The sequence below is a fragment of the Lygodium microphyllum genome, chromosome 20, assembly GCF_053477565.2.
Source record: "Lygodium microphyllum isolate KBCC chromosome 20, Lygodium_microphyllum_v1.1.10, whole genome shotgun sequence".
In the NCBI taxonomy this organism is placed as follows: Eukaryota; Viridiplantae; Streptophyta; class Polypodiopsida; order Schizaeales; family Lygodiaceae; genus Lygodium; species Lygodium microphyllum.
This window is the reverse complement of record NC_141154.1, coordinates 121,295,927-121,317,458: the sequence shown is the minus strand read 5'-3', so window position 1 is coordinate 121,317,458 and position 21,532 is coordinate 121,295,927. Positions and strand designations below refer to the sequence as shown.

The following is a 21,532-nucleotide window of genomic DNA, read 5'->3' as shown; positions in this document are numbered from 1 at the left end:
TTTGTATAACCATGATCTATATATCTCATTTTTATTTTCTAGGATTTTGTTATTGTTTTTAGATTAGTTAATCCATTCCATGGAGGGGATTTTGTAGATCAGCTAATGGGTCTCGCATTGATGTCCTTTGATCCATGTTCTGGGATTCCTAGGTATTTAAACCGTTATTAAAACAATCGTTACGCATAGTGCTCTAGGATCCTAGTGACACTACGGTTAGGGGTTCTTATGATGGTTAGACAGTTCTAGGTTTAGGTTTTCCTATAAAAGCACAGTGTGTGCAACTCTAGCATCTTAAATGTGGCAATATTCATTGTGGTCATTCGAGTATTTTATTCTCATTCATTCATTAATACATTGGTTTTCATTTTGTGGTTGAGTATCATTGTGCATCGATTAATTCTCTCATTATCTTTCAAGAACAGTGTTGGTTTTTTGTAAATGGATGTATCTCTTATGGTTCTGACAACAATTATGGTTCATGTTTGTGAATTATAACTTGGTTTTGCTGGCTGGAAATTTCAGCATGCCATGAGCATTAGTTGGGTCAAATAATGAGTGTACATGTTGTTTGATTATAGTGTTGCATGCTTTGCTAGTGATTCCACATGCTTTGTCACACTGCAGTGCAATGGGGGATGATTGCAAGGATTAAAGGGGGGGTTTTTGTCACAAGGACGTGAATTTCTAACTGAATGCTCTTTGGACACTTAAGTTGTGCACATGTGTGGTATTACGTTGAATGTGTGTCTACGATGACAAGTGAGTCCTAGTTTGGTGCTAGTGGGGGACATTGGCAAAAGTTGTTATGGATAGGTGTTTTTGGGGTACTTGAGTGTGATCTTGGTTAGGGACATTGAATAGCCCCTTGGAAATGAATTTTGGTGTTATGGAGGTTAGGATTTGAATGATTTAATGCCCTAGACTAAGGTTTGTAAAAAGTTTCAATACTTTTAGGTTCAAAAGGAGTAAAAATTTAAAAGTGAGATTGGGTAGCATTTAATGTTATTTTAAATGAGGGCAAGGCCAAAGTTCTATTCAGCTCGAATTTGCATGTGGAGGCCGTAGCAAAAATGGAAATTTCCCAATGTGTGAAGTCTGGGTCAGTTTTGGGCCACATACAAGTGTAACTTCCATGTTAAGCTCTTTTTTTCCTCATTTTGCTGTGGTTTTTGGGCCATGCAAGGCTGGAGAAGGCTATGGAGGTCAGTTTTGGAATAATATACAGCAGCTGATCCACATTCTGGAGCAATTAGCTGCTGAATCTGACTTTGGAGGATTAGACAGCAGGAAAACCCTAATTTCTGCAAGGTGACATCATCCACAACACTTTCTGGGGTTGGAAACAGAGGGTGACTGACACATGCTTCTCTTGCAAGAAAATTGGAGAATCCTCTCTAATTTGCTGCTCATCTCTTTCTCCCCTAAAAATTCGAATTTTTTCAGCCTTCATTTGCTGTTTCAGACCTAGTTACTGCAGTAATTAGGGTTTGGATGACTGTTTTGGAATGCATGCCAGTGAATCTCAGCCATGTATGAAGGATTATTGTGTTGAAAAACCATTCACCCACAGTCTGCGTTTTTTGTGTTTCTGCGTTTTGCGTTTAGGGTTTGCAGCCCCAAAAAGGGGTACTATCCTAGACTAATTGTGCCTATTTATAGGCCACTCCAGCAATTCATTCCTCACGGCTGATTCATTCAGTCCGTCGCCTCTTCCCTCCAGCCTCTCCACTACCCTCACACCCCTTCAAGAGGACATTCTGGTTCATGGTTCGTGGCTGTCTTCATCATCTTCCTTGTGCTATGGCACCCTTGTTCCCTTGTATCACATTCACTCCATGATTCAGGTCTTCATCATTCCATTCATTAGAGTTTCTTCTCTCTTCCCTTCTATTCTCAGTGTTTGCCAAGTCCACTCTCCGTTCCTCCCCGCAAACCCTACCGTCTCATTAGTACGTAATCTTTTGACATGGTATCAGAGCCAGATTTGCTCAAACAGTGGCAAAGATTCTCCACTCCAGTGAAGGCAAAGATCGGTGGCAAGTTTGGCATCCACTTCTCTTCTTCTTCCGCTGCATCAACACTCTAATTGACGACTGCTCCCTCCTGCATTTGTTGTTTTCCAGCCTGCATTTAGGGCTACTGCTTCCACCTCCACCTCCCCTTTGCTGCGTTTTACTGTCGTGTTTTACTATGGCGTTTGAGTGCGGCATTCTACTATGACGTTCTACTGTGATGTTTTACTGCGGCGTTCTACTGCGGCATTTTATTGCTGCGTTTTAGTGCCATGTTTTACTTCGGCGTTCTGCTACTAGCGGTTCCTCCTTGCTATTGGTGGCTATTCTTTGTTGCTGGCGGCTCAGCCAGACTGCTTACGGCTCCTCCTGGTTTGTTGCAACCTGCGTTTGCAGGCTGCTACAACACCCTTCTGCTGTTGGCAGCTCACTTCCAGCCCTTCCAACCCTTGAGGCGGACATTGCGGTTCATGGTTTGTGCTGATCTCTTCCTTCTTCAGCAAGACACAATGGTATCCATGGCTTCTTTACCAACAGATGACCAAATTACTCGGTGCTTCTACTGCAGCACGAATAGTCATCCCTCCGAAGACTGTCGACATCGACCTTTGCTCCCCACCCCTCTAGAGTATATGCGTCTTCCACCAGGCGCTCCTTGTGCCACCTCTTCTTTCTGGGCCACAGAGATTTGTGCATTAGCTATCAGAGTATTATGCTCAAGGCAATAAGCCGCACCTGATGCGCACTAAGTCCTTTCAAGCACACGGAGGCTCTAAGACCTTCCAAGGTGATAAGCCCTCTTGGAGACCACCCCACTGCGCGGAGGTTTCCCCAACCCACTTCTGGGTACAGTGGCTTCCACGACCCACATCTCCTCCACAGTCCACTCTCTTGAGAGCCTGCGACTATTCCCCACCCTTGGCTCATCCTGAGTCTCCTTCCCCACCCTCTTCCACTCAGGTTTAAGAGGCCATTTCTGGGTGCTTTCTGGCTTTTTCTTTCGAGCCCCAGATACCTTCTTCGGCACAACCGGCAGCACTTCCTTCTTTAGATGTTTCGCAGTCCGTGAGCCATGAGTGGTTGGATTTTCTTTTTCTCTCAGACTGGGATTCAGAGGGGGATTTTTTTACTTTGCCCTCAGAGGGGGCTTCCAATTCTTCTTCGGCTTCAGAGGGGGCTCCTACTTCTACTTCTTTCAATTTTGAGAGGGACCCTATGTACCATGAAGTTCTTCACACACCACCTCCTTTCACTTCCGAGGAGTGGCTCTCCTTTGAGCAGTCATTTCCACTACTCCTACCCAGGATCTAGAGGATCTACCTAGATCGGTGCCCTTGGATCTTTAGCAGCAACTTGCTGACTAGGTGTTTGTATTCCTTCAAGCATGGAGTCACGGAGCTAGTGGCTTCTCTCCCGAGGTTGAGTTTCGGGTTCTATAGCTCATCCAGTCTCCTGACTATCTTTAAAGGTCTCCTTTCAGATGGTATTCTTAGATTACAGGGTGGATCTTCTTTGTCCCTTGGTCAGCATGGAGCCATCTTCTGAGATCAAGTATGGGCATATCCTTCTGGTTCTCGGCACCACACAAAGTCCGACATTCCTTCTATGCATTGCATGTTTTTATCATCTTTGTACTAGGGGCGCTTGGGCAAGTGAACAATTTTCCCACAAGGGACAATCCAAGTGGCACCTACTGCATGAGCATTCTTCAGCATGTAGCATTCCATTTGCACCTCACTCTTCTCTTGATCCCCTTTTTGGGCTTGAGAGGGGGTGTTGAAAAACCCTTCACCCTTCACCCGCAGTTTGTGTTTTTTGCATTTCTGCATTTTGCGTTTAGGGTTTGCAATCCCAAAAAGAGGCGCTATCCTAGACTGGTTGTGCCTATTTACAGGCCACTCCAGCAATTCATTCCTCACAGTTGATTCATTTAGTCTATCACCTCTTCTCTACAGCCTCTCCACTACCCTCACATCCCTTTAGGAGGAAATTGCGGTTCGTAGTTCGTGGATGTCTTCATCATCTTCCTTGTGCTACGACACCCTTATTTCCTTGTATCACATTCACTCCATGATTCAAGTCTTCATCATTCCATTCATCAGAGTTTCTTCTCTCTTCCCTTCTATTCTCAGTGTTTGCCAAGTCCACTCTCTGTTCCTCCTTGCAAACCCTACTGTCTCGTTGGTACGTCATCTTTTGCTGCAAATGTGAAGTTTAAGGAAGATTTGAAGAGATTTGGTCATTTGCAATAAGGGTGACCGCAACTGATGAGGACTTAATTTGGCTCCCAAAGTGTTTAGAATCAAGGGTCAAATTGAAGATTTATAATGCTGGTCACTATTTTAGGGTAGAAATTGATGTTGGTTACTGTTTTGGTTCTGGAAATAAGAGATTTCACTCTTATGCTTATTTTCTCTATCTTGGCTACATGCATGTGTAATGTGGCAATGGAAATTCAAGAATTTAGCCTTCGATCTGAAACCAACAAGGTCTAGGTCTGCATGGGTGTCTTCGGATGCGTACATGCATTTTGTTTGGATGTGTGCATGCATGCCTTAATGATTGAGGAAGGTTGCTGATATAAATTTGGTTGGTGGATAACATAATGGGCGAGATTTTGGAGGTCTATAAAGAGGGGTGATTTGCATGCAATTGAAAAGGATTCAATTTGTGCTTCCTTGCTTGTGGAATCAATGGGAAAATTGAATTTTATGATTTGCATGCAATTGGAAAGGATTCACTTTGAGCTTCCCTACCTATGGAGTCAACGGGCAAATTGAATTTATGATTTCTAGTTAAAGGGAACAACGAGATATTCCAAATGTTGTAAGAGAAAGGGCACGGTCAATAGAGGAAGTTGGGAACTCAAGGGCGTATCTCTTGAGTTCGAGGCAAGGATTGATTCATCTCAATTTCATGAGCTAATCTAGATTGAAGTGCTAGAGTGTTGAATTTTCAAGTTAATATTTATTTTATGTGTTAATTGCTTGCCATAACCGGTATAATTCAGGATTTCACCACCTTTTGTTAAAAGGAAGTCTGGTTTTAGGGCTGATTTGATACTATGTTGAGGCTGGTTGCATAATTGTCCATGTAGGAAATGTGATAGGTGTGGCGGGGTCTCCAATTGATCTAGGAAAGCTCTCTTCTTCTGCAATGTGAGGCATCTAAACAGTAGCTTTGCTTGTTTGTGGGTCGGAGATCCTAGTGCTACCTTCATACCTGTTGAGAATCAGAGTTTGCAGCAGTAGAATGTGTGCACAAGAGGGAGAGAAGAGCTCAAAGTACAAGAATGAAATCTTGCTTACTAAGTTTCTTAGAGTACAACTTGGGTACACTCTCTCACAAGTGATAGTGACCCATAGGCTGTTTATATAGCCCTTTGCCAGCTAGGGTTAGGGTTTCCCCTGCCCTTAGGGCTATTCACACCCATCTGTCCTTATACTCCCTTGCTTACAGTGGGTTTCTATGCCCATTTTCTAACACCCCCCCTCAATGCCAGGGTGGCATTGGATTACAAGACATGTAAAAGATCCCCCCCTTTTTGGATGCCTTTATAAATCAGGCTTACAAGGTTGTTTTAGGTAGATGATTTAAATAGTCAAAACAGTCGATCTTCAGATGAATTGGAGACATAGTTGGCCACCAATTCTTTGGGTATTTCAGGAGTGTTGGGGCATTTACTTGTTATATGCCCTGTCTTCTTGCATTTGTTACATTTCATTTTCTCAGGATACTTCTTCCAGCAGTTGTTTACAAGATGTCCTTTTTTCTTACAGAAAGAACATTTAGTGAGAACTGTATGAACCAATACTTGTTCACGGGAATTTGAAGTTGCCTGACTGTTGCTACTTTCTTTGTGGTTCCTCTTTTCTTCATCCAAACAGGATTGAATGGTACTTGCCAAAGTAGGATCTGGAATGTTGGTGAGAGTGGTTACAAGAGTAGGAAACACCTGTTTTATAGCTTTTAGGAGAATAGCAATAGCATCTTCTTCAAGTATTGGAGCTTGTACAGAAGCAAGCTCTGCCATAAGTCCCTTCATATGAGAAATGAATTTTCCCAAATCTTCTCCTGAATGATATTCCAAGCTAAAGAATTCAATTTTAAGGAAGATTTTAGTATTCTTCCCAGTGGCTCCATAGAGCTTTTCAAGTTCATCCCATTTTTCTTTAGCAGTGTTTAGTTGATCAACATGATGAATCAGGGATTCATCTAAGTGTAGCATTATGATTGCTTGAGCTCGTTGGTCATCCTCTATATCAATCATATTTGCAGAGTTTATAACTGTACTGCCTTGAATAAGAGCCAATACCCTCTCTCCATCATTTTGTATTTTATTAGTACCTGCTATGGATGGAAATCCTTACCATTAAACTTTCGAATTTGAGGACGGACATCAGCATATGTTGTGGTCATTGGAAAGGTCTTACCACTTGTTAAGACAAGGGCAGTGTCTAGTCCCTTACAAACCTTTCACTAAATGCGGAAGCAAATTAGACAAAGTGAAGTCAAAATTGCAATGAAGAGAAAGGCTGAAAATCATATAAGTGCAATATTTCCAGGTATGACTTTGATGGTCCTTTCTTATGTGCAAACTTCTTCCGTGGTTTAATAGTCTTTTTAGGTTTTAATGAAGTAAACCTAGACTGGACTTCAGGCTCCTCCTTGTGGTACGGCTTAGTGGATGAAGCTTGTGTTGGACACGGTTTGTCTATGATCTCAATGCTTGTTTTGCTGATGACTCCGAGGAGAGTATGATGACACTCATGCTATTGATTTTACTGACCAAAGTACTTGAGACAATGTCACTTACGGTATGCAATACACTTCTTGTGCATAATGGTCTATGTGTTCATTTTACACATAACCTTACAACAATACATGAAGATGAATAAAAACTCACTGGGTTTTAGTGAATGCCCAGCAAGCTATTCAACTGATGATTTATGATTAGTGTTAAGAGAACACTATTGTCAAGCTTAGTGAAGTGCTTGAATGGAACCCGGTTGGAAGTTGGCTTCCCAATGCTTGGTGATGTCCGTTAATCATGCCCAAGAGCTTTAGACTCTGGAATAGGATTTAGAGACTCTGCTTCAGTGATTAGAATCACTGTTAATGAAGCTCAGAGTGTAAAAAACCCAAAATGTCAAGCTTGGAGCTTGTTGGCTATGGCTGCCCAAAAAACACAGTTAGGGTTTGGCTTGTAGCAGCCAGCAGAAGAGGAATTTCCCAGAGCCCTCTTAGCTGAGGATAGCCCACTTGGGGGGCTATCAAACCCCTATGATAGTGGCTGGGATTGCGTCGCCTGCTGCCCACGATTCAGCCCGAGATTTGTGCCTGTCCAGACTGCACCGTTTTTTTGAATGTTGGCAATGCTGGCCTCACACGTGGACAATGTCAGTGTTTGAGCTGACAGGGAGTTGCGCCCTGATGTGGGGAAAAGATCTCCAGAAGAAGTCTCAGGCTAATATGGCCTCCTTTGTCCTCCTCAAGTCCTCCAATGGAGGTAGGTTGCAGGCAGCTATGGAGGAAAGAAGGATAGAGTGAAGAAAATGATAGCTAATGTGCACTTAGTGATGACTGATGCTGAGGGAAGCTGAGGGGATCAGAGATGGCTCTGATACCATGTTGAGAATCAGAGTTTGCAGCAGTAGAATGTGTGCACAAGAGGGAGAGAAGAGCTCAAAGTACAAGAATGAAATCTTGCTTACTAAGTTGCTTAGAGTACAACTTGGGTACACTCTCTCACAAGTGATAGTGACCCATAGGCTGTTTATATAGCCCTTTGCCAGCTAGGGTTAGGGTTTCCCCTGCCCTTATGGCTATTCACACCCATCTGCCCTTATACTCCCTTGCTTACAGTGGGTTTCTATGCCCATTTTCTAACAATACCAACTGTTTTGGAGTATCACCCTTGAGGGACTGTGTGGGCTGTGAATGGGGGAAGGCTGTACCTGCTTCTGCATGTAAGGTCTCATTGAGACTATGTGAGCTTAGGTATTGTAATGTGGGGATTGACTTCATATAGTAATCTGAAGATCTCTCTTGAGTAGATACTCCACCCATCTCTAGAAAAATAGTATCTTCGGTGCTTGCAAAGTGTATGGTGGACTTGCCCTTGTGTGAACCGAAGATGAGAGGTAGGCACGGTCCATTGCATCTCCAATGCGGTGGGGGATAGTGTAAGGTTGTGAATATGGGGGGACTAGTACATAGACTACCATGCTGGCATCACCATGTGAGGGTAGCAACTCAAGTGAGTGCATCTGATAAGGGGTGTCTTGGCTAGGTTATTGATTATGGCTAGTCCATGTGCAAACCCATCTCAATGAGGTATCCCCCATACTCCATGCATTCCCAAACGTCATGTGAGGCATGCTCCATCCCTGACTCTGCCAAGTCCTGCTCTTGTAACCTCCGATCTATCAAAACGGGATACTTGTGACAAGATGTCCGGGCATTGAAGTCCCCTGGCAAGATGAACCCTCACCCACGTATATTTGGGCGTCATGGGAGAGAAGTAGCAAATGGCAATGTGCAGGATGTGTTCCTCACCCCGCACCCTCACCCACGTATATTTGGCCATTGACAACTTGGGTCAGCAGGTAAAGTTCCTATCTACATGATAGGAGGCTTAGATATATCTAAATCTGAGTATGAACAAGCTAGGGAGGAGTTGGATTGCATTGTTTGGAATCACACATGGGTCTTGGTGGACAGAAATCAATATCATTTCATTTGTCACTTGGTGTGAAGTGGATCTTCATAGTGGAGTTCTGTTCTGGTCATACCTTGGAGACGTACGAGGCTGGATTGTGGCCAAGGGCCATGCACAATGAGCAGGTACTGAATACTGAGAGACCTATACTGTGGCTGCACGACACCAATCTTTATTATTTTGGTTCTGATTTACTTCATGGTTTCATGATCCTTTCTGTTATGATGGATTTCATGCAGCCAAATTGACTTGTATCATATGTACCAGTTGAGGATAAAGTTTAAGGTCACTGATCTAGGGCCGCTACATTATTTTCTTGGCATGAAGCATGAATACGGCATATTTTATCCCAGCAGAAGTATTGTTTCAAGTGGTTATTTGCGTTTGGCATGTCCGAAAATGCTTGATTTCAGATTGTGTTCTGAGGTTTGGAACTATTTTTATGTGAAACCATTTACCTCCAGATTGTGTCTGGTAATTAGAAAGCAATCACTCTGAGTTGGTTTTCAATATATAGAGAGGATTCTATTTTTGATTCAGCAAAAATGACAGGGATCAAGAAGTCTCTACACGGATTCAGAATACAGTGAACAAGTTCTGCAAAGAAGATGGTTTTTGACAAGGCCTGACACAAATATACAGCCAGTTCTTGTTTCTGTGAGGCCTGAAAGTGAGGGTATGCGTGGTTTGGAGAGGCTTCAATTTTCCAATTGCAAAGAACCTGTGGAGGCTGAGGGGAGGATGAAACATTATGGTAAAATGTATGTAATCAGAGATGATTTACTTCATCCACTCATGGGAGGGAATAAACTCAGGAAACTAGATGCTTTATTACCATTTCTTGAGTCTACATCAGTGACAGATGTGGTAAGTAGAACTTCTGGAACTACATTTTCCTTGCACTTGTACAAGAGGTTGTAATGTTCATGGTTTATCATTCTATTTGTAAATTCAGGTATCGCATGGCTGTCTTCACTCAGGTCACTTGTGGAGGCTGTCAAAGTGCACATACAGCAGCACTGGGTATGGAGAAACATGAGCTGCATTCCTACAAGCATGAAGTTATTCCAGTGCATAGAGCATGTCTTGAGTGAGAGAATCTTTGTTAAGTTGTCTTACAAGCATGGCGCTGATTCTGGAAACTATTTGGTGACTTGTGAGTGTAGCTGTTGCATGTGCTGAGCGTGGTCTTCGTGCACACTCCTTGCTTCGAGGGGAGAAGCTTTCGGTTCCAACAGGTTACCATCTACTCTCAGGGATGTACAGTAATGTTATCTATGCCTCGCGGTTAGAGTATGCCAATCGAGAAGCCATGCTTAGCAGCTATGCTGAGAAGATTGCTGAAAATGGACCTGTATTATGGTTACAAGACATGCAGATTGACCTTGATGATACGAATTCGAAATGGGCTCACAATTGTTCTCACAGCTCAAAGAAAGTAGCAATAGTCAGAGAGGGAGCAGGTGATGGTATGGCATTGCTAGGTGAGACTCTTGCAAATTCCTTTTATTTTAACATACTGTTGGAAAGAATCTCAAAAGCTTGGATAAATATTGTAGGCTTGAGAGTATTTGTCTGAGACAACATTTTTATATGCAGGATTGGTAAGGCTAGTAAAATACTTAGCCCAGTCCTGCTTCAGTAAAAACAAGAAGTTGCAGCTTGTTGTTGACAGTGGTACTGGAACAACAGCCATTGGATTAGCTGTTGGAATCTTGTTACTGGGGTATGTGGTCTGTTGCCTTCTGATACTTTGCTGTTTAGGAGTTCGTGTCATAAATAGGGAAAGCCCCAAGTTGTGTTCTATTCACTGTTCTTTGATTTTTTTATGCCTAATATACCCAAGATTGATAATATGAACAAAACACCCAAGATCAATAATATAAACAAAACTCATGGCTTCTACCAGTTTAAGATGGACAATTAATTGATGGAACCAGTCATTTGGTGCAAAGAGAGGGCTATCTCATAGTTCCATTTTGCTGCCATACACACTCCAAAATCCTACATGGCTTGCTTTCGAGCAGAGGATTGCTACTTTCTTTGGGCTCCTGGGTGTTACCTGTCATGGATTCGATGTACAGCACTTCACTAAGAGTTGTGATAATGTGATGACTGGTGAATAAATTGATAGATTCGGATGACACCGTTGCCTAGTCACAAGAGCTATACTGTTTTCCAGGCTGCCATGGGAAGTTGTCAGTGTTGCACTGGCTGGCACACCAGAAGATTACACCTGTACAATGAGGCGGTTATTGGATGAGTTCAACAAAATGTTGGCAAAGAAAGGGCATTGTGGCTTGGATGTGGGGAGACTTGACAAGTGCATCCAATGGGTGGAGCGGCAACGACCCCGGAAGTAAGCTCCCCACCATTTGTACAAGTAGGGGTTGTCCATTATTGCATCATGTAGGGGGCCTCCTGCTACAAACCTGCACACTGCTTGTTTGTGAACTTTCTCACGTCATGTGTTGGTTGGCTTGTGTGGCATGCAGATTTGGAAAAGTTTTTGGAGGAGAAATAGAGACTTGTCGGAGAATTGCAAAAGGAACTGGCATTTTGCTAGATCCAATCTACACACTCGCTGCTTGGGAAATTGCCAGCGAGCTTACAATAAGCAAACAAAAAGATGAAGATAAAATGGTTGTAGTCCTCCATACAGGGGGCACATTGGGCTTGTTTGGGCTTGCACAAAGATTCCCAGCAGATTTCTAAACCAGAATGTGCATTGGTAGTTCTAGAAACTTTATGTGGAAGGAATTAGTGCCCTTCAGAATCTATCGCAAGTAGACTGTCTAAAGGGTAACCAAAATCTCCACTTGCAGATATTCAAGCAAGAGCTGCTGTGTTCAACTCTGCACCAGCATCTGTTGTAGATCTGGCAATTCTATGTAATGTCTTTTATATGAAAGCTCCTCCACCTTAGGGGAAGTGAAGGCGCTGTATCAACAGCCAGCAATCTGGACTACTTGTGAGGGTGACCACCCTGGTTAAATGCCAAAAGAAGGGTCCTATGTATCAATCAAAGGCCATGTCTGCAATTTTGAGAATTTTCTGCTGAAGAGGCCTTTCTGGGAACATGTGTTATTCAAAAGCATCTTTATAAGGCAAAACGAGTACATTGTGCATTGAAGTCTTCAAAGCTAAGCCAGCTTGGGGAACCATCAGCCACATGCTATGAAATAAGTTAGGGGCATGCATAAGCCTCCGTGAATTGGTTATATTGTTTCTTTTGAGAGTCCACTCTCTTGTTTTTTTTGGTCATTGCTTGTAAGAATCAAGATATGAGACTCAAGCATGTAATACAAATGTGATGAGATATCACCATAAGGTATACAAAAGTAGTTCATACCTAAAGGGCATTATGAAATTAGATAAACTATGATAAGAAAATAAAATGAAAATGAAAATGAAAGCAATGAAGCAAAGTAACCACTGTTGAGTAAAAAGATCTAATGTAATCCTCTCTCAATGACTAAAATGATGGCATTGCAAGGCCAACGTAGCCTCCAATATCCATCTCACCAGCTGCTGTAGTATTTGCTCCACCATGTTAAGATTGGGTGAGGGTTCTCAGTCTGCCCCTTCTATGGCAGGTAAAAATGGCCCAAATTTGTTGGTGGCATGTCAAGGGTGAGGGTTCTCAGTCCGCACCTTCTATGGCAGGTAAAAATGGCCCAAATTTTTTGGTGGTAAGGCAACATTGTCATCTCCTAGAGGGGCTAGGGTGTCCCGCCACGTGGAAAGCTGTGGTTTGCTCCAACAGCAATGCCTCGTGACGAAGATATTGCCTTGCTTACGGATATTGCTGCTTGAGGTGGGGGTTGCTGGCCATGCTGCTCACCGCAGAAAAGAAGTCTGCCCATGCTCTCTATCTAGATGGATCCGAGGAGGCTGCTCCTCTCTGCATCAAGCATCTCCCTATGTCACAGAAGATCTGAAAGAGGCAGTGGTATCTCACTCCGAAAGAGGTAGTGGTATCTCGCTCTAATCTCATAGTGCACCATACTTCTGTGAGTGCAGTGCTGCTTTGACTCGACCCCAATTCTGTATAGCTGGCCTATATGGTCTTGGGCTTATAAATTTGTACCTCCCTGTCTCTAACCTCAGCTGGTGTGACAAGGTGCAGAGCTGACCAATGGTGCATCTAAGGCCATGTGAAATATGGGCATCGATGTGTGCTGGCCATTTGATGAAACCATCCTCTGATACGTGAAGATATATATGCGAATCTTCCTACCAAGTGGCTGCACAGTTCATCCGAGTCCTCTGCGTGGTCGTACAATGTTCTTTCTAATCACCTGGTTCTGCTCTGATTGTACATACGTTGAGCTCAGCCACGTGCTCATTTGTCCATACCGGCAGCGTGTCCCTCTGCAGCCAACAATGTTTCGAGGTCACCCCCTGAAAGAAAGCCTATGTCACCACGAGCACTGCACCTAGCTCTGTTCTAATGGTCTCGTGAGGAACTCATGCATAGCTGTAAGTCATTCAGGCTATCATAATCACCAATGAATGGTCTCTCCATATGCTGCCAGCCATTCTACTGCTCTTGCATGTGAGCATGTGCGTGTGCACACACGTGTACGTGCATGCGCGCGCACACCCACTCTCTTAGTTTGAGTCCAACTCTTCAATATGCAATGGAATTGTGTTGGAATGGCACCAAAGTGAGGGAGTGTTGACCCATTGTAGGGCTCTATTTGGCATAATACAATTGTTTTCCATTGCTTGCTAAGTAGTTCCATTTGTGTAAGAGAAAAAGAAAGACAAAGTTGTATTAACGTTTTTTTAAGATGCCTCAAAAGCATATAGGACAAAGGGATACAATATAAGATTTTTAGTCACAACCCAATTTGGAGACCATTGGCACGAAAAGAAGAAACCCATTTAGGTGCCATTGGAACTAGGTCGCAATGTTGGAAAGTGTGGCTGTTAGGGCAATGAATAATAAAAACCTCAATGCTTACATCATAAAAACCATCCTTATTGTGGCAAAGGCATTGAGCTCTAGCACACCAGAGTCCAATAAATCAGAACCTATGTCAGTAGCAAGTAGAGAGGTAGAAAGGAGGAAGGTAGCAACCAAGGCCATTTTGGTAGGATTCGGTGGGGAACTAAGAGCCATTATACAAGAAGTCACCAAAGAATCACATCCAAGCAAAATCATTAGCACATCAATCGTAATGCATAGCAATATAGGAGATTTTATCCATCCACACTTAAAACTCTAGAGGAGGGACCCTCGAAGGAGCAAGAGGAAGAGGAAATTAGAATATTGCAACATGAGGTAGAGGAGGCTGTGAGAAGACTTAGTGCCACATGGTAGAAGCTCCAAACCAAGAAAGCACCTATTAAAAGAGCTACAATTGAAGCCCCCCCTTGAGACAAGCTTAGTTGGAGAATAGCAAGCAACTTAGCCTAGGTACATAACAACTAATATTGAGGTTGCTCAAGCCATGGCACTAGAGTGACCACTTGAGTTGAGGAGCAAGGGGTTTCAAGGTCTGTAGTATAGAAGGCTAGAAACCTAGCAGTAGTAACAGAAGCCACAATCCATATCTGTCAAAGGAAAAGAAGGGGAAAAATTAGCCATCAAGGTGTCAATTTGTTGGAGATAAAGGTGCATGTGCCTAGTCACTTGTGTATTACCTCCTCTATGATAGCTTTGTCACCTCAATGAATTCTCCATTTGTCCTCCTTCCTAGTTGCTTTCATCTTCTCGATTTCACTTGGCTATTCTTTGAGTTGTGTTGGTGTAGGTTCATTTGGGATTCATATTTTGGTTCCCTTGATACAGTTTAATTGCTTTAATAGTTCAACACTATCTTGCTTTTTCAAAACTCCAAAGTTGCTTTATTTTTTGCTATCTTAGTGACTTTCCATGGTACCATCCAATTGAACCTTTTTCCTCAAAAATTGGCCTTAGTTTGATTTCTAGCTTGCATGTCTTTGAATATCATTGGCAATCTATAGTTCTTGTGTTTTATTCATGCTATTTGTCAAGGAGGCCGCTAAAATGGGCATGGAATGGAATCCTTTACAATTTAGCTTCATGAACTTCTAAAAAGATAGCATTAGTTGTACCTAGCTTATTTGCCTCCTTTCTTGTTTCGATTTCCTTTTGTACCTTCTTTTATATTTTGGTTATCATTTCCTTGGTTTCATCTTCAATCTTCTCATTAGTTGTAGCAACAACATTTGTAGCTCTTCCTCTAGCTCTATTAAGTGCATAAGCACTTTGGTAAGTGAGTCTTTCAAAACCACATTCTCTACTTCCCAGTTCCAAACTTATTGACATAGATATTTCTCCCATGGGCGTGGCTCTCAATTTGGTTTAGGCAATGATGCCAAGATCATTGAAAGAGTTTTTGCATCTCACTATTGAGGCAAGAGCTTAGATCTAACACTTACCTCTAGGAGTTGCCCTTGCACTCTAGGGAGAGGTGATTAGGGAGATTACGAATTGTACACGTAAACAAACCCTTATGCAAAAGGGAATAGGGATACAGTGTAAAGGTGAAAAAAAAATAGGGGGAGGGGGACAATAGCTTAGGTTTGATGCTCACCCCTAGGTGTTGTCCTTGCACTGTAGGGAGAGGTGATTAGGGAGATTAGGAAGTGCTCAATGTGTACATGTGAACAAACCCTTATACAAAAGGGAACATGGATAGAGTGTAAATGTGGAAAAAATAGGGATTTTAGAAAGTACTGAGTGTGTACATGTGAACACAATCTTATACAAAAGGGAACAAGGATAGAGTGTAAACGTGAAAAAAATAGGAGGGGGACAACCATTAGAACTTTGTGTGTGTGTGGAGAGAGAGAGAGAGAGAGAGAGAGAGAGAGAGAGAGAGAGAGAGAGAGAGAGAGAGAGAGAGAGAGAGAGAGAGAGAGAGAGAGAGAGAGAGAGAGAGAGAGAGAGAGAGAGAGAGAGAGAGAGAGAGAGAGAGAGAGAGAGAGAGAGAGAGAGAGAGAGTTGTGTTAATGACCTTTTAGATGCCTTAAAGATGTATAGAACAAAGAGACACACATCAATGTTTTTAGTGATCCACTTCAAGGTGCCATTGACACAAACTAAACCAGGGTGCCATTAGCACAAAAAAGAAACCAACTACTAAAGCTATCAAAGTTACTAAATACATCACGACCAAAAAGTAACTCAATGCTTAGGCTTTTTGAACTCCTCTACCACCTTGATAAATTGCCAATTTGCCCTCCTTTCGAGTTGCCTTCATCTTTGCAATTTCACTTGGTCATGTTGTGAGTTGTGATAGTGTAATCTATGATCCATAATTTTGTTTCCTTAAACATTTTGATTGCTTTAATATTTCACCTTTCTCTTCCATGCTTTCAAACCTCAAATTTGCTTAATTCTTTCCCTACCTGATGGTGTTCCATGGTATCATCCACTCGAACAAATTTTCATTCAATATTGACCTTATTTTGCTCTCCAGCCTACATATCTTTGACATCCTTGGCACTCTTCAATCATTGGCTAGTTCCTCTCATATTTCTTCATGTCATCCCTTAAGAAGGCCTCCTAAATTTGTATAGAATGCAATCTTCTTTTGCAATATAGCTTCATTAACTACTAAGAAGATGGCGTATGTCATATGTTGTTGATTTCTTTTCTACCTTGTTTTGATTTCCTTCTATAGTTGCTGATCCACCTCTTTCCTTCTTTGGATTTCCTTCTCTAAGAGAGAGAGAGAGAGAGAGAGAGAGAGAGAGAGAGAGAGAGAGAGAGAGAGAGAGAGAGAGAGAGAGAGAGAGAGAGAGAGAGAGAGAGAGAGAGAGAGAGAGAGAGAGAGAGAGAGAGAGAGAGAGAGAGAGAGAGAGAGAGAGAGAGAGAGTATTGAAACATCACTATGTGACATATCTCAGGGTGATCTTGGCTGTTTTCTTTTATTTACCTCCAAACATTTGTAGAAAGTAGTTACAAGTAAGGATAGATTTGTAAACCCAAATGAGCTTATCTAGGAGTAACTAGAGGTTATCCTTGTATATTCATTCTTGAGTGGAATACAATCTATATGGCTACCTTTGTAGTGAGACAACTTGAGAGCTTTGGGACAAGTTAGAAGAGGTGTGGAGAGATCTTTAGTAAAAAAAATTTGGTATTCCAAGAAGTAATTCCTCATCTAAGTAGACATGCTACTCCATAAGGAAATGGATCCCATCTACTCCCTAACACCAAGTTGCCTCTCGAGCAACATCTTCTTTCTCTTTAGACCCTCCAACCAATTGTTTTTTCTAAAATATGATATTCTCTTGTGCTTAGCCCTCCATCCTCTTTTCTCACATACTCTTCACGTTATAAACTCTCTTCTTTGAGCTACCATCTCCACACCTTTGATCTTCTAATTGAAAAGTATGTGCTTCATAATGCCTTTGGTACCTATTTCTTATGTTCCACTTCAATGCACATATTCTTAACCATTGGATTAAGGTATTAGTTCCTCTCTTGAGGATGCCATAGTGCCTAAGCAACTTATCCTCACCAACACTCAAATCTATATAAACTTTCATCAAAACTATTGGACGACGAAGTTCAACACAAAATGAGATACACTATTGGACGTCGAAGGCATGGAATGCTACTGTTATAGAAAAAAATGCCTTAAAAATATGTGCGAGTCCAACATGTCCCAAAGTGCAACAATTATAAAGAGCTATAGTAGGTGGAATATAGATTCATACACCAATTAAGCTATAAGGAGTCAATACATAGTCACATGTGTTTATATTTATCATCCACCTAATTTTAATAATCTACTTTTGTATGCTATCTCTGATCTCTTTATGAATCAATGCAAAGATCATATGGGTGTAATATTAACCCATAGTTTTGATTTATAAGCTACCTAATTTGTCCTTTTTATGATATAATATAACAAAAGCACACTTATCATAAACCTACATAGAAATAATGCTATGTAAAGTGGATAAACACTTACAAAAGTTAAAAGGAGGTTTTCTTTGAAAAATTAAATGTTATTGATGTGTGTAAAACCTTGTAGCATGTGATCTAGAAGTTAGGATAACCATTGAAAACAAATGACCATGTGACATGATGATACTAGTCCACACTATCCATGGCCTATATACTATCACCAATTTAAGAATTTGGGCATGATAACACTACAAGATACAGGCCTCATACCAATGTTCAAAGCGACACAAATATTCATAAAAAAAATTACCCCCGTCATCGCTAAAAGTATTGGTATAAACGTCTCTACAAAATTGATGCAGAAACCGTTGCTATTTGCATCACTATATGTGTCCCTATTTGAGTTGCATTTGTGATGCAAATAGTGATGGTTTGTGATGTGCATAGGGACGACGGCAATAGTGATGTGTGTAGAGAAATCAATGATGCTAATAGCGACGGTTACATATGATTTTTTCTTTGTGGCAAGGCAATAAGCTGCCTTGCCACATATATCACTATGTGATGTATAATATTCTCCAAAGCAATTTTATGTTGGGTACGCAATGATTGTCAAGACGAGTACAAAAACTACTTGAACCCATAAGACTGATAATTCATAGAATAAGTACAAGATTAGTGATGACAAGTCATGACATTACATGGAACCATGGAGAGAGAGGAGAACCAACTAAACATGAAAATCTATATGTAATTATCACAATATGCAATTTTATACAAATGATGATAAGTACATCTAAGGAATAGTACATGGAAGATGCTTGCACAGATCACAAGACCAAAAAAGAAGAGGGTGTGCGCTCCACAAATCCAAGTGCGAGCTACAAATCCTCGCCATTAGAACACTTGTCTTGATGCAAAGGAGCATTGAACGGACTTTACAAAATGAACAACTACACATCAGTCCACCATACATAATGCATTTAAAAAAATAGTGAATAGGGACAAGAAAAATTGACTTTTTGGGCTGCCACGCATGTACAATCTATCGATGAGCGTAGTGAGACCGTGTCTCTTTGTATATTGAGTCTCCAAACCTATGGGATCGCAGTTTGTGGAGTGCTGCAAAGAAAACAAAATACAATTGTTAGAAATATGATTATTAGTATAAGTCTTGTGGCCACCACTCCCTAGATGACGCATGATCCCTACCTCCAATCGTGCCCTTGCTATCTTTCATTGCTGTCGCCATCGTCTTGGAGAATCTGTAGCCTCCTCCCTGAGTCTCCACCAACCATCTGCATATAGCCACTCGGGCTTTGAGGTGCCACTCTTGAGTGCCTTGCATATGTCCGATTGTCTATGTGACATGTATGTATGCATACACTCCATCATCCACCTAGTGAAAAACCTCTCTGCAGTAGTAAGTACCGAAAACTTCTTGTGCAAGGATACCACTATATAGTCCTTGTGTTCTTGCTTCCCTCCGATATATTCTTTCAATGGTCCAAGATGTTGTGCCTAAAAACTTGTTGATACAACTTTCTCACACGAGACATCACCCTCCTCTCATCGTTCATGATCACACCACCTGTCCTGTCATCTACTAGGTATCCATACCCCTCTGGGGTACATCTAAGGTGTGTCCTCTCCCACCTATGACAGTGCTCTTGGGCATAACTAGGAGACCCCTGCATAACTAGTGTACCCATGGGGGTAGTATCTCTCAAAGTAGCACCCATAGGAGTGCCACCTGCGGACGACTGTGAAAAACCCAGAGTCACTGGAGTAGATGTCTTTAGAGGTGTGAAAAATCCTGGAGGTGACAAGTATCCATTAGAATGACGAGATAGAGACATTGCATCGGTGCCTCCACAACACCCACCTGAGTCACCCTCTCTGGAACTTCTATGAGAGTGAGGAGTAGCACCCCTATCTAGAACTGACCATGGGCTCATAGCATCCATACCTTTGCAACACCCCCTAGAACCACTCCCTCTGTCCGTACCGAGTGTCTAGAGCATCAACTTCGTCTACTAAAAACCGAAGCATCAGAGAGTGCCAAAGTAGATCTCATAGAACGGCATGATGGTGTTGGAGATAGTTCCTGGTCTGCCATATCTCTAAATCGGGTCATCTAATCGAGAGACATACATGTAAATATCTCCTACAACTCCTCATCGCTCATCCCTTGACTCATCCTGCTCTTCAAGTATCATCAAAGGTAACCTGCACATACAGAAATAATGTTAGCATAATCAATATAAAGATTTAGGTAAAGCACAATAGTATAACTTTGAAAAAAATGATACTAATTAAAATATATATTCTAAAGTGTTCTTAAAACCGAATCATCAACGAATTGAGTAGGAAAATGCAAATATGACCCAGCCTATGGCCCCATGTCAATCTCCTGGCACAATCTACATACACTGGAAGGTCTATAGATAGGTGATCAGAGAAGGAGGAGTCCACTTCATTCTTAAAGAATTCATCGCCTCCTGTCTCTTTGTCATCATTACCCATGTTGTTTGCCTCCTCTACATGCTCCAAGCCCTCTTCGGCCTCCACCCTCCACAATATCGACCCCTCTACCTACATACTCTCCTCGTCTACGCTGGGAACATTGCTTTTATCATACACTCTCGCACTCCGAGGAGTTGACCACACAACATACCACCATCAAGGTGGTTGGGGATTTGGATAAAATATTACATGTTCAATATCACATATGAGAGTAAATAAATTTTTTTAATTGTTTCATGCCATGAATTTTTTTTTAAAAAAAGGTCATGCACTTGTTCACAATGGACCGATAGGGAAAACATGTCACACAGATCTATCTATCTTTTCTCGGAATCTATTTTCAAAAATCTAAATGGACCTCGCCAAATAGTTGCCCCAACTTCTTCCAATACCACTTTGAACCATTGTACATTGAATATGATCATGGAGAACCAATGGTAATCCACTGAGATAACACTTTGCAAGCTTCCAAAATAATCTATCTCATCTATAACGGTGTTGGTATAGATAAAGACAGAGAGACATGGAGAGAAAAGGAATAGATAAAGAGAGATGGAGGGAGGAAAATAAATAAAGGGAAAGGGAGAGAAAGAGGAGTAGAGATTAAAGCGAAGGAAGATTATCATTGAGAGGAACAAAAACCTTTTCTTTGTCATAATGTTGAAAAAATGGACAAGATGATGGTCGTGATGTCCAAGATCACCAGTCTTAATTAGCGTGTTGCGTGTCCTTGCTCTCAATATAAGCTGACAATCAGACAAAAGCGTTGCTTGTCTGTATGTCAAGAATCGCGCGGTGGGGGGACTTGCTTGAGCTGTTGCACCAAACACACACTCTATACACAAGAGGAAGCTCACTCAAGAACACGAGAAGAGAGATGGAAGACAAAACGTTTTCTTGCTGGTTTCTTCTTCTTCTTTCACACACTATACAATGTACACAAAGTATAGATAAGATACAACATAAAGGAAAGTGGCCTACTAAGTCAAACAGTGCATAACTGACTACACTAATCGACTGGCGCTATGTCTTTGCCAGCTGTAGGTAGGTGTAACATAATAAATATAATAAGTGATAAGTCAATGGTCATGTGAGTATCATAATGACCACCAACATGCTAAGTGTAGACGTGCGGACTCATCTAGCCAGGCGGTCCATCATCAATGTTCGCACATGTTGAGTTTGCCATCTCAACACTCCCCCTCAAGCTCAACTCTATCTCTGCAACTCCATGTAAGCTTCGGAACTTCCGAAGCTTCTCTGCACCCAATGCCTTTGTGAAAATGTCAGCTATCTGATCCTGTGTGCTGACATATACCAAGTCAATCTCTCCTGCAAGTACCTTCTCTCTCACAAAGTGGTAGTGCACCTCAA

The 21,532-nt window shown here is 41.8% G+C and overlaps 1 protein-coding gene across 5 annotated transcripts in view; it reads left to right on the top strand.

The window, feature by feature from the left end:
* The window catches only part of LOC148019326 (Pyridoxal-5'-phosphate-dependent enzyme family protein), a 76,013-nt gene extending 63,964 nt beyond the window's left edge, over positions 1 to 12,049 (top strand). Inside the window, exons 1-8 of one of the 5 annotated variants that reach the window (XM_087660935.1) lie at positions 8,746 to 8,861; positions 8,976 to 9,162; positions 9,289 to 9,603; positions 9,717 to 9,759; positions 9,903 to 10,220; positions 10,336 to 10,462; positions 10,919 to 11,095; positions 11,232 to 12,049. In XM_087660935.1, coding sequence (XP_087517061.1) covers positions 8,854 to 8,861; positions 8,976 to 9,162; positions 9,289 to 9,603; positions 9,717 to 9,759; positions 9,903 to 10,220; positions 10,336 to 10,462; positions 10,919 to 11,095; positions 11,232 to 11,451 — 1,395 coding nt within the window. In that variant the 5' untranslated portion in view covers positions 8,746 to 8,853 and the 3' untranslated portion in view covers positions 11,452 to 12,049. Of the gene's footprint in view, positions 1 to 8,745; positions 8,862 to 8,975; positions 9,163 to 9,288; positions 9,604 to 9,716; positions 9,760 to 9,902; positions 10,221 to 10,335; positions 10,463 to 10,918; positions 11,096 to 11,231 lie in introns of those variants that run through there. The other 4 variants (XM_087660936.1, XM_087660937.1, XM_087660939.1 and 1 more) reach the window with 4 other exon arrangements.
* The last annotated feature ends 9,483 nt before the right edge of the window (positions 12,050 to 21,532 follow it).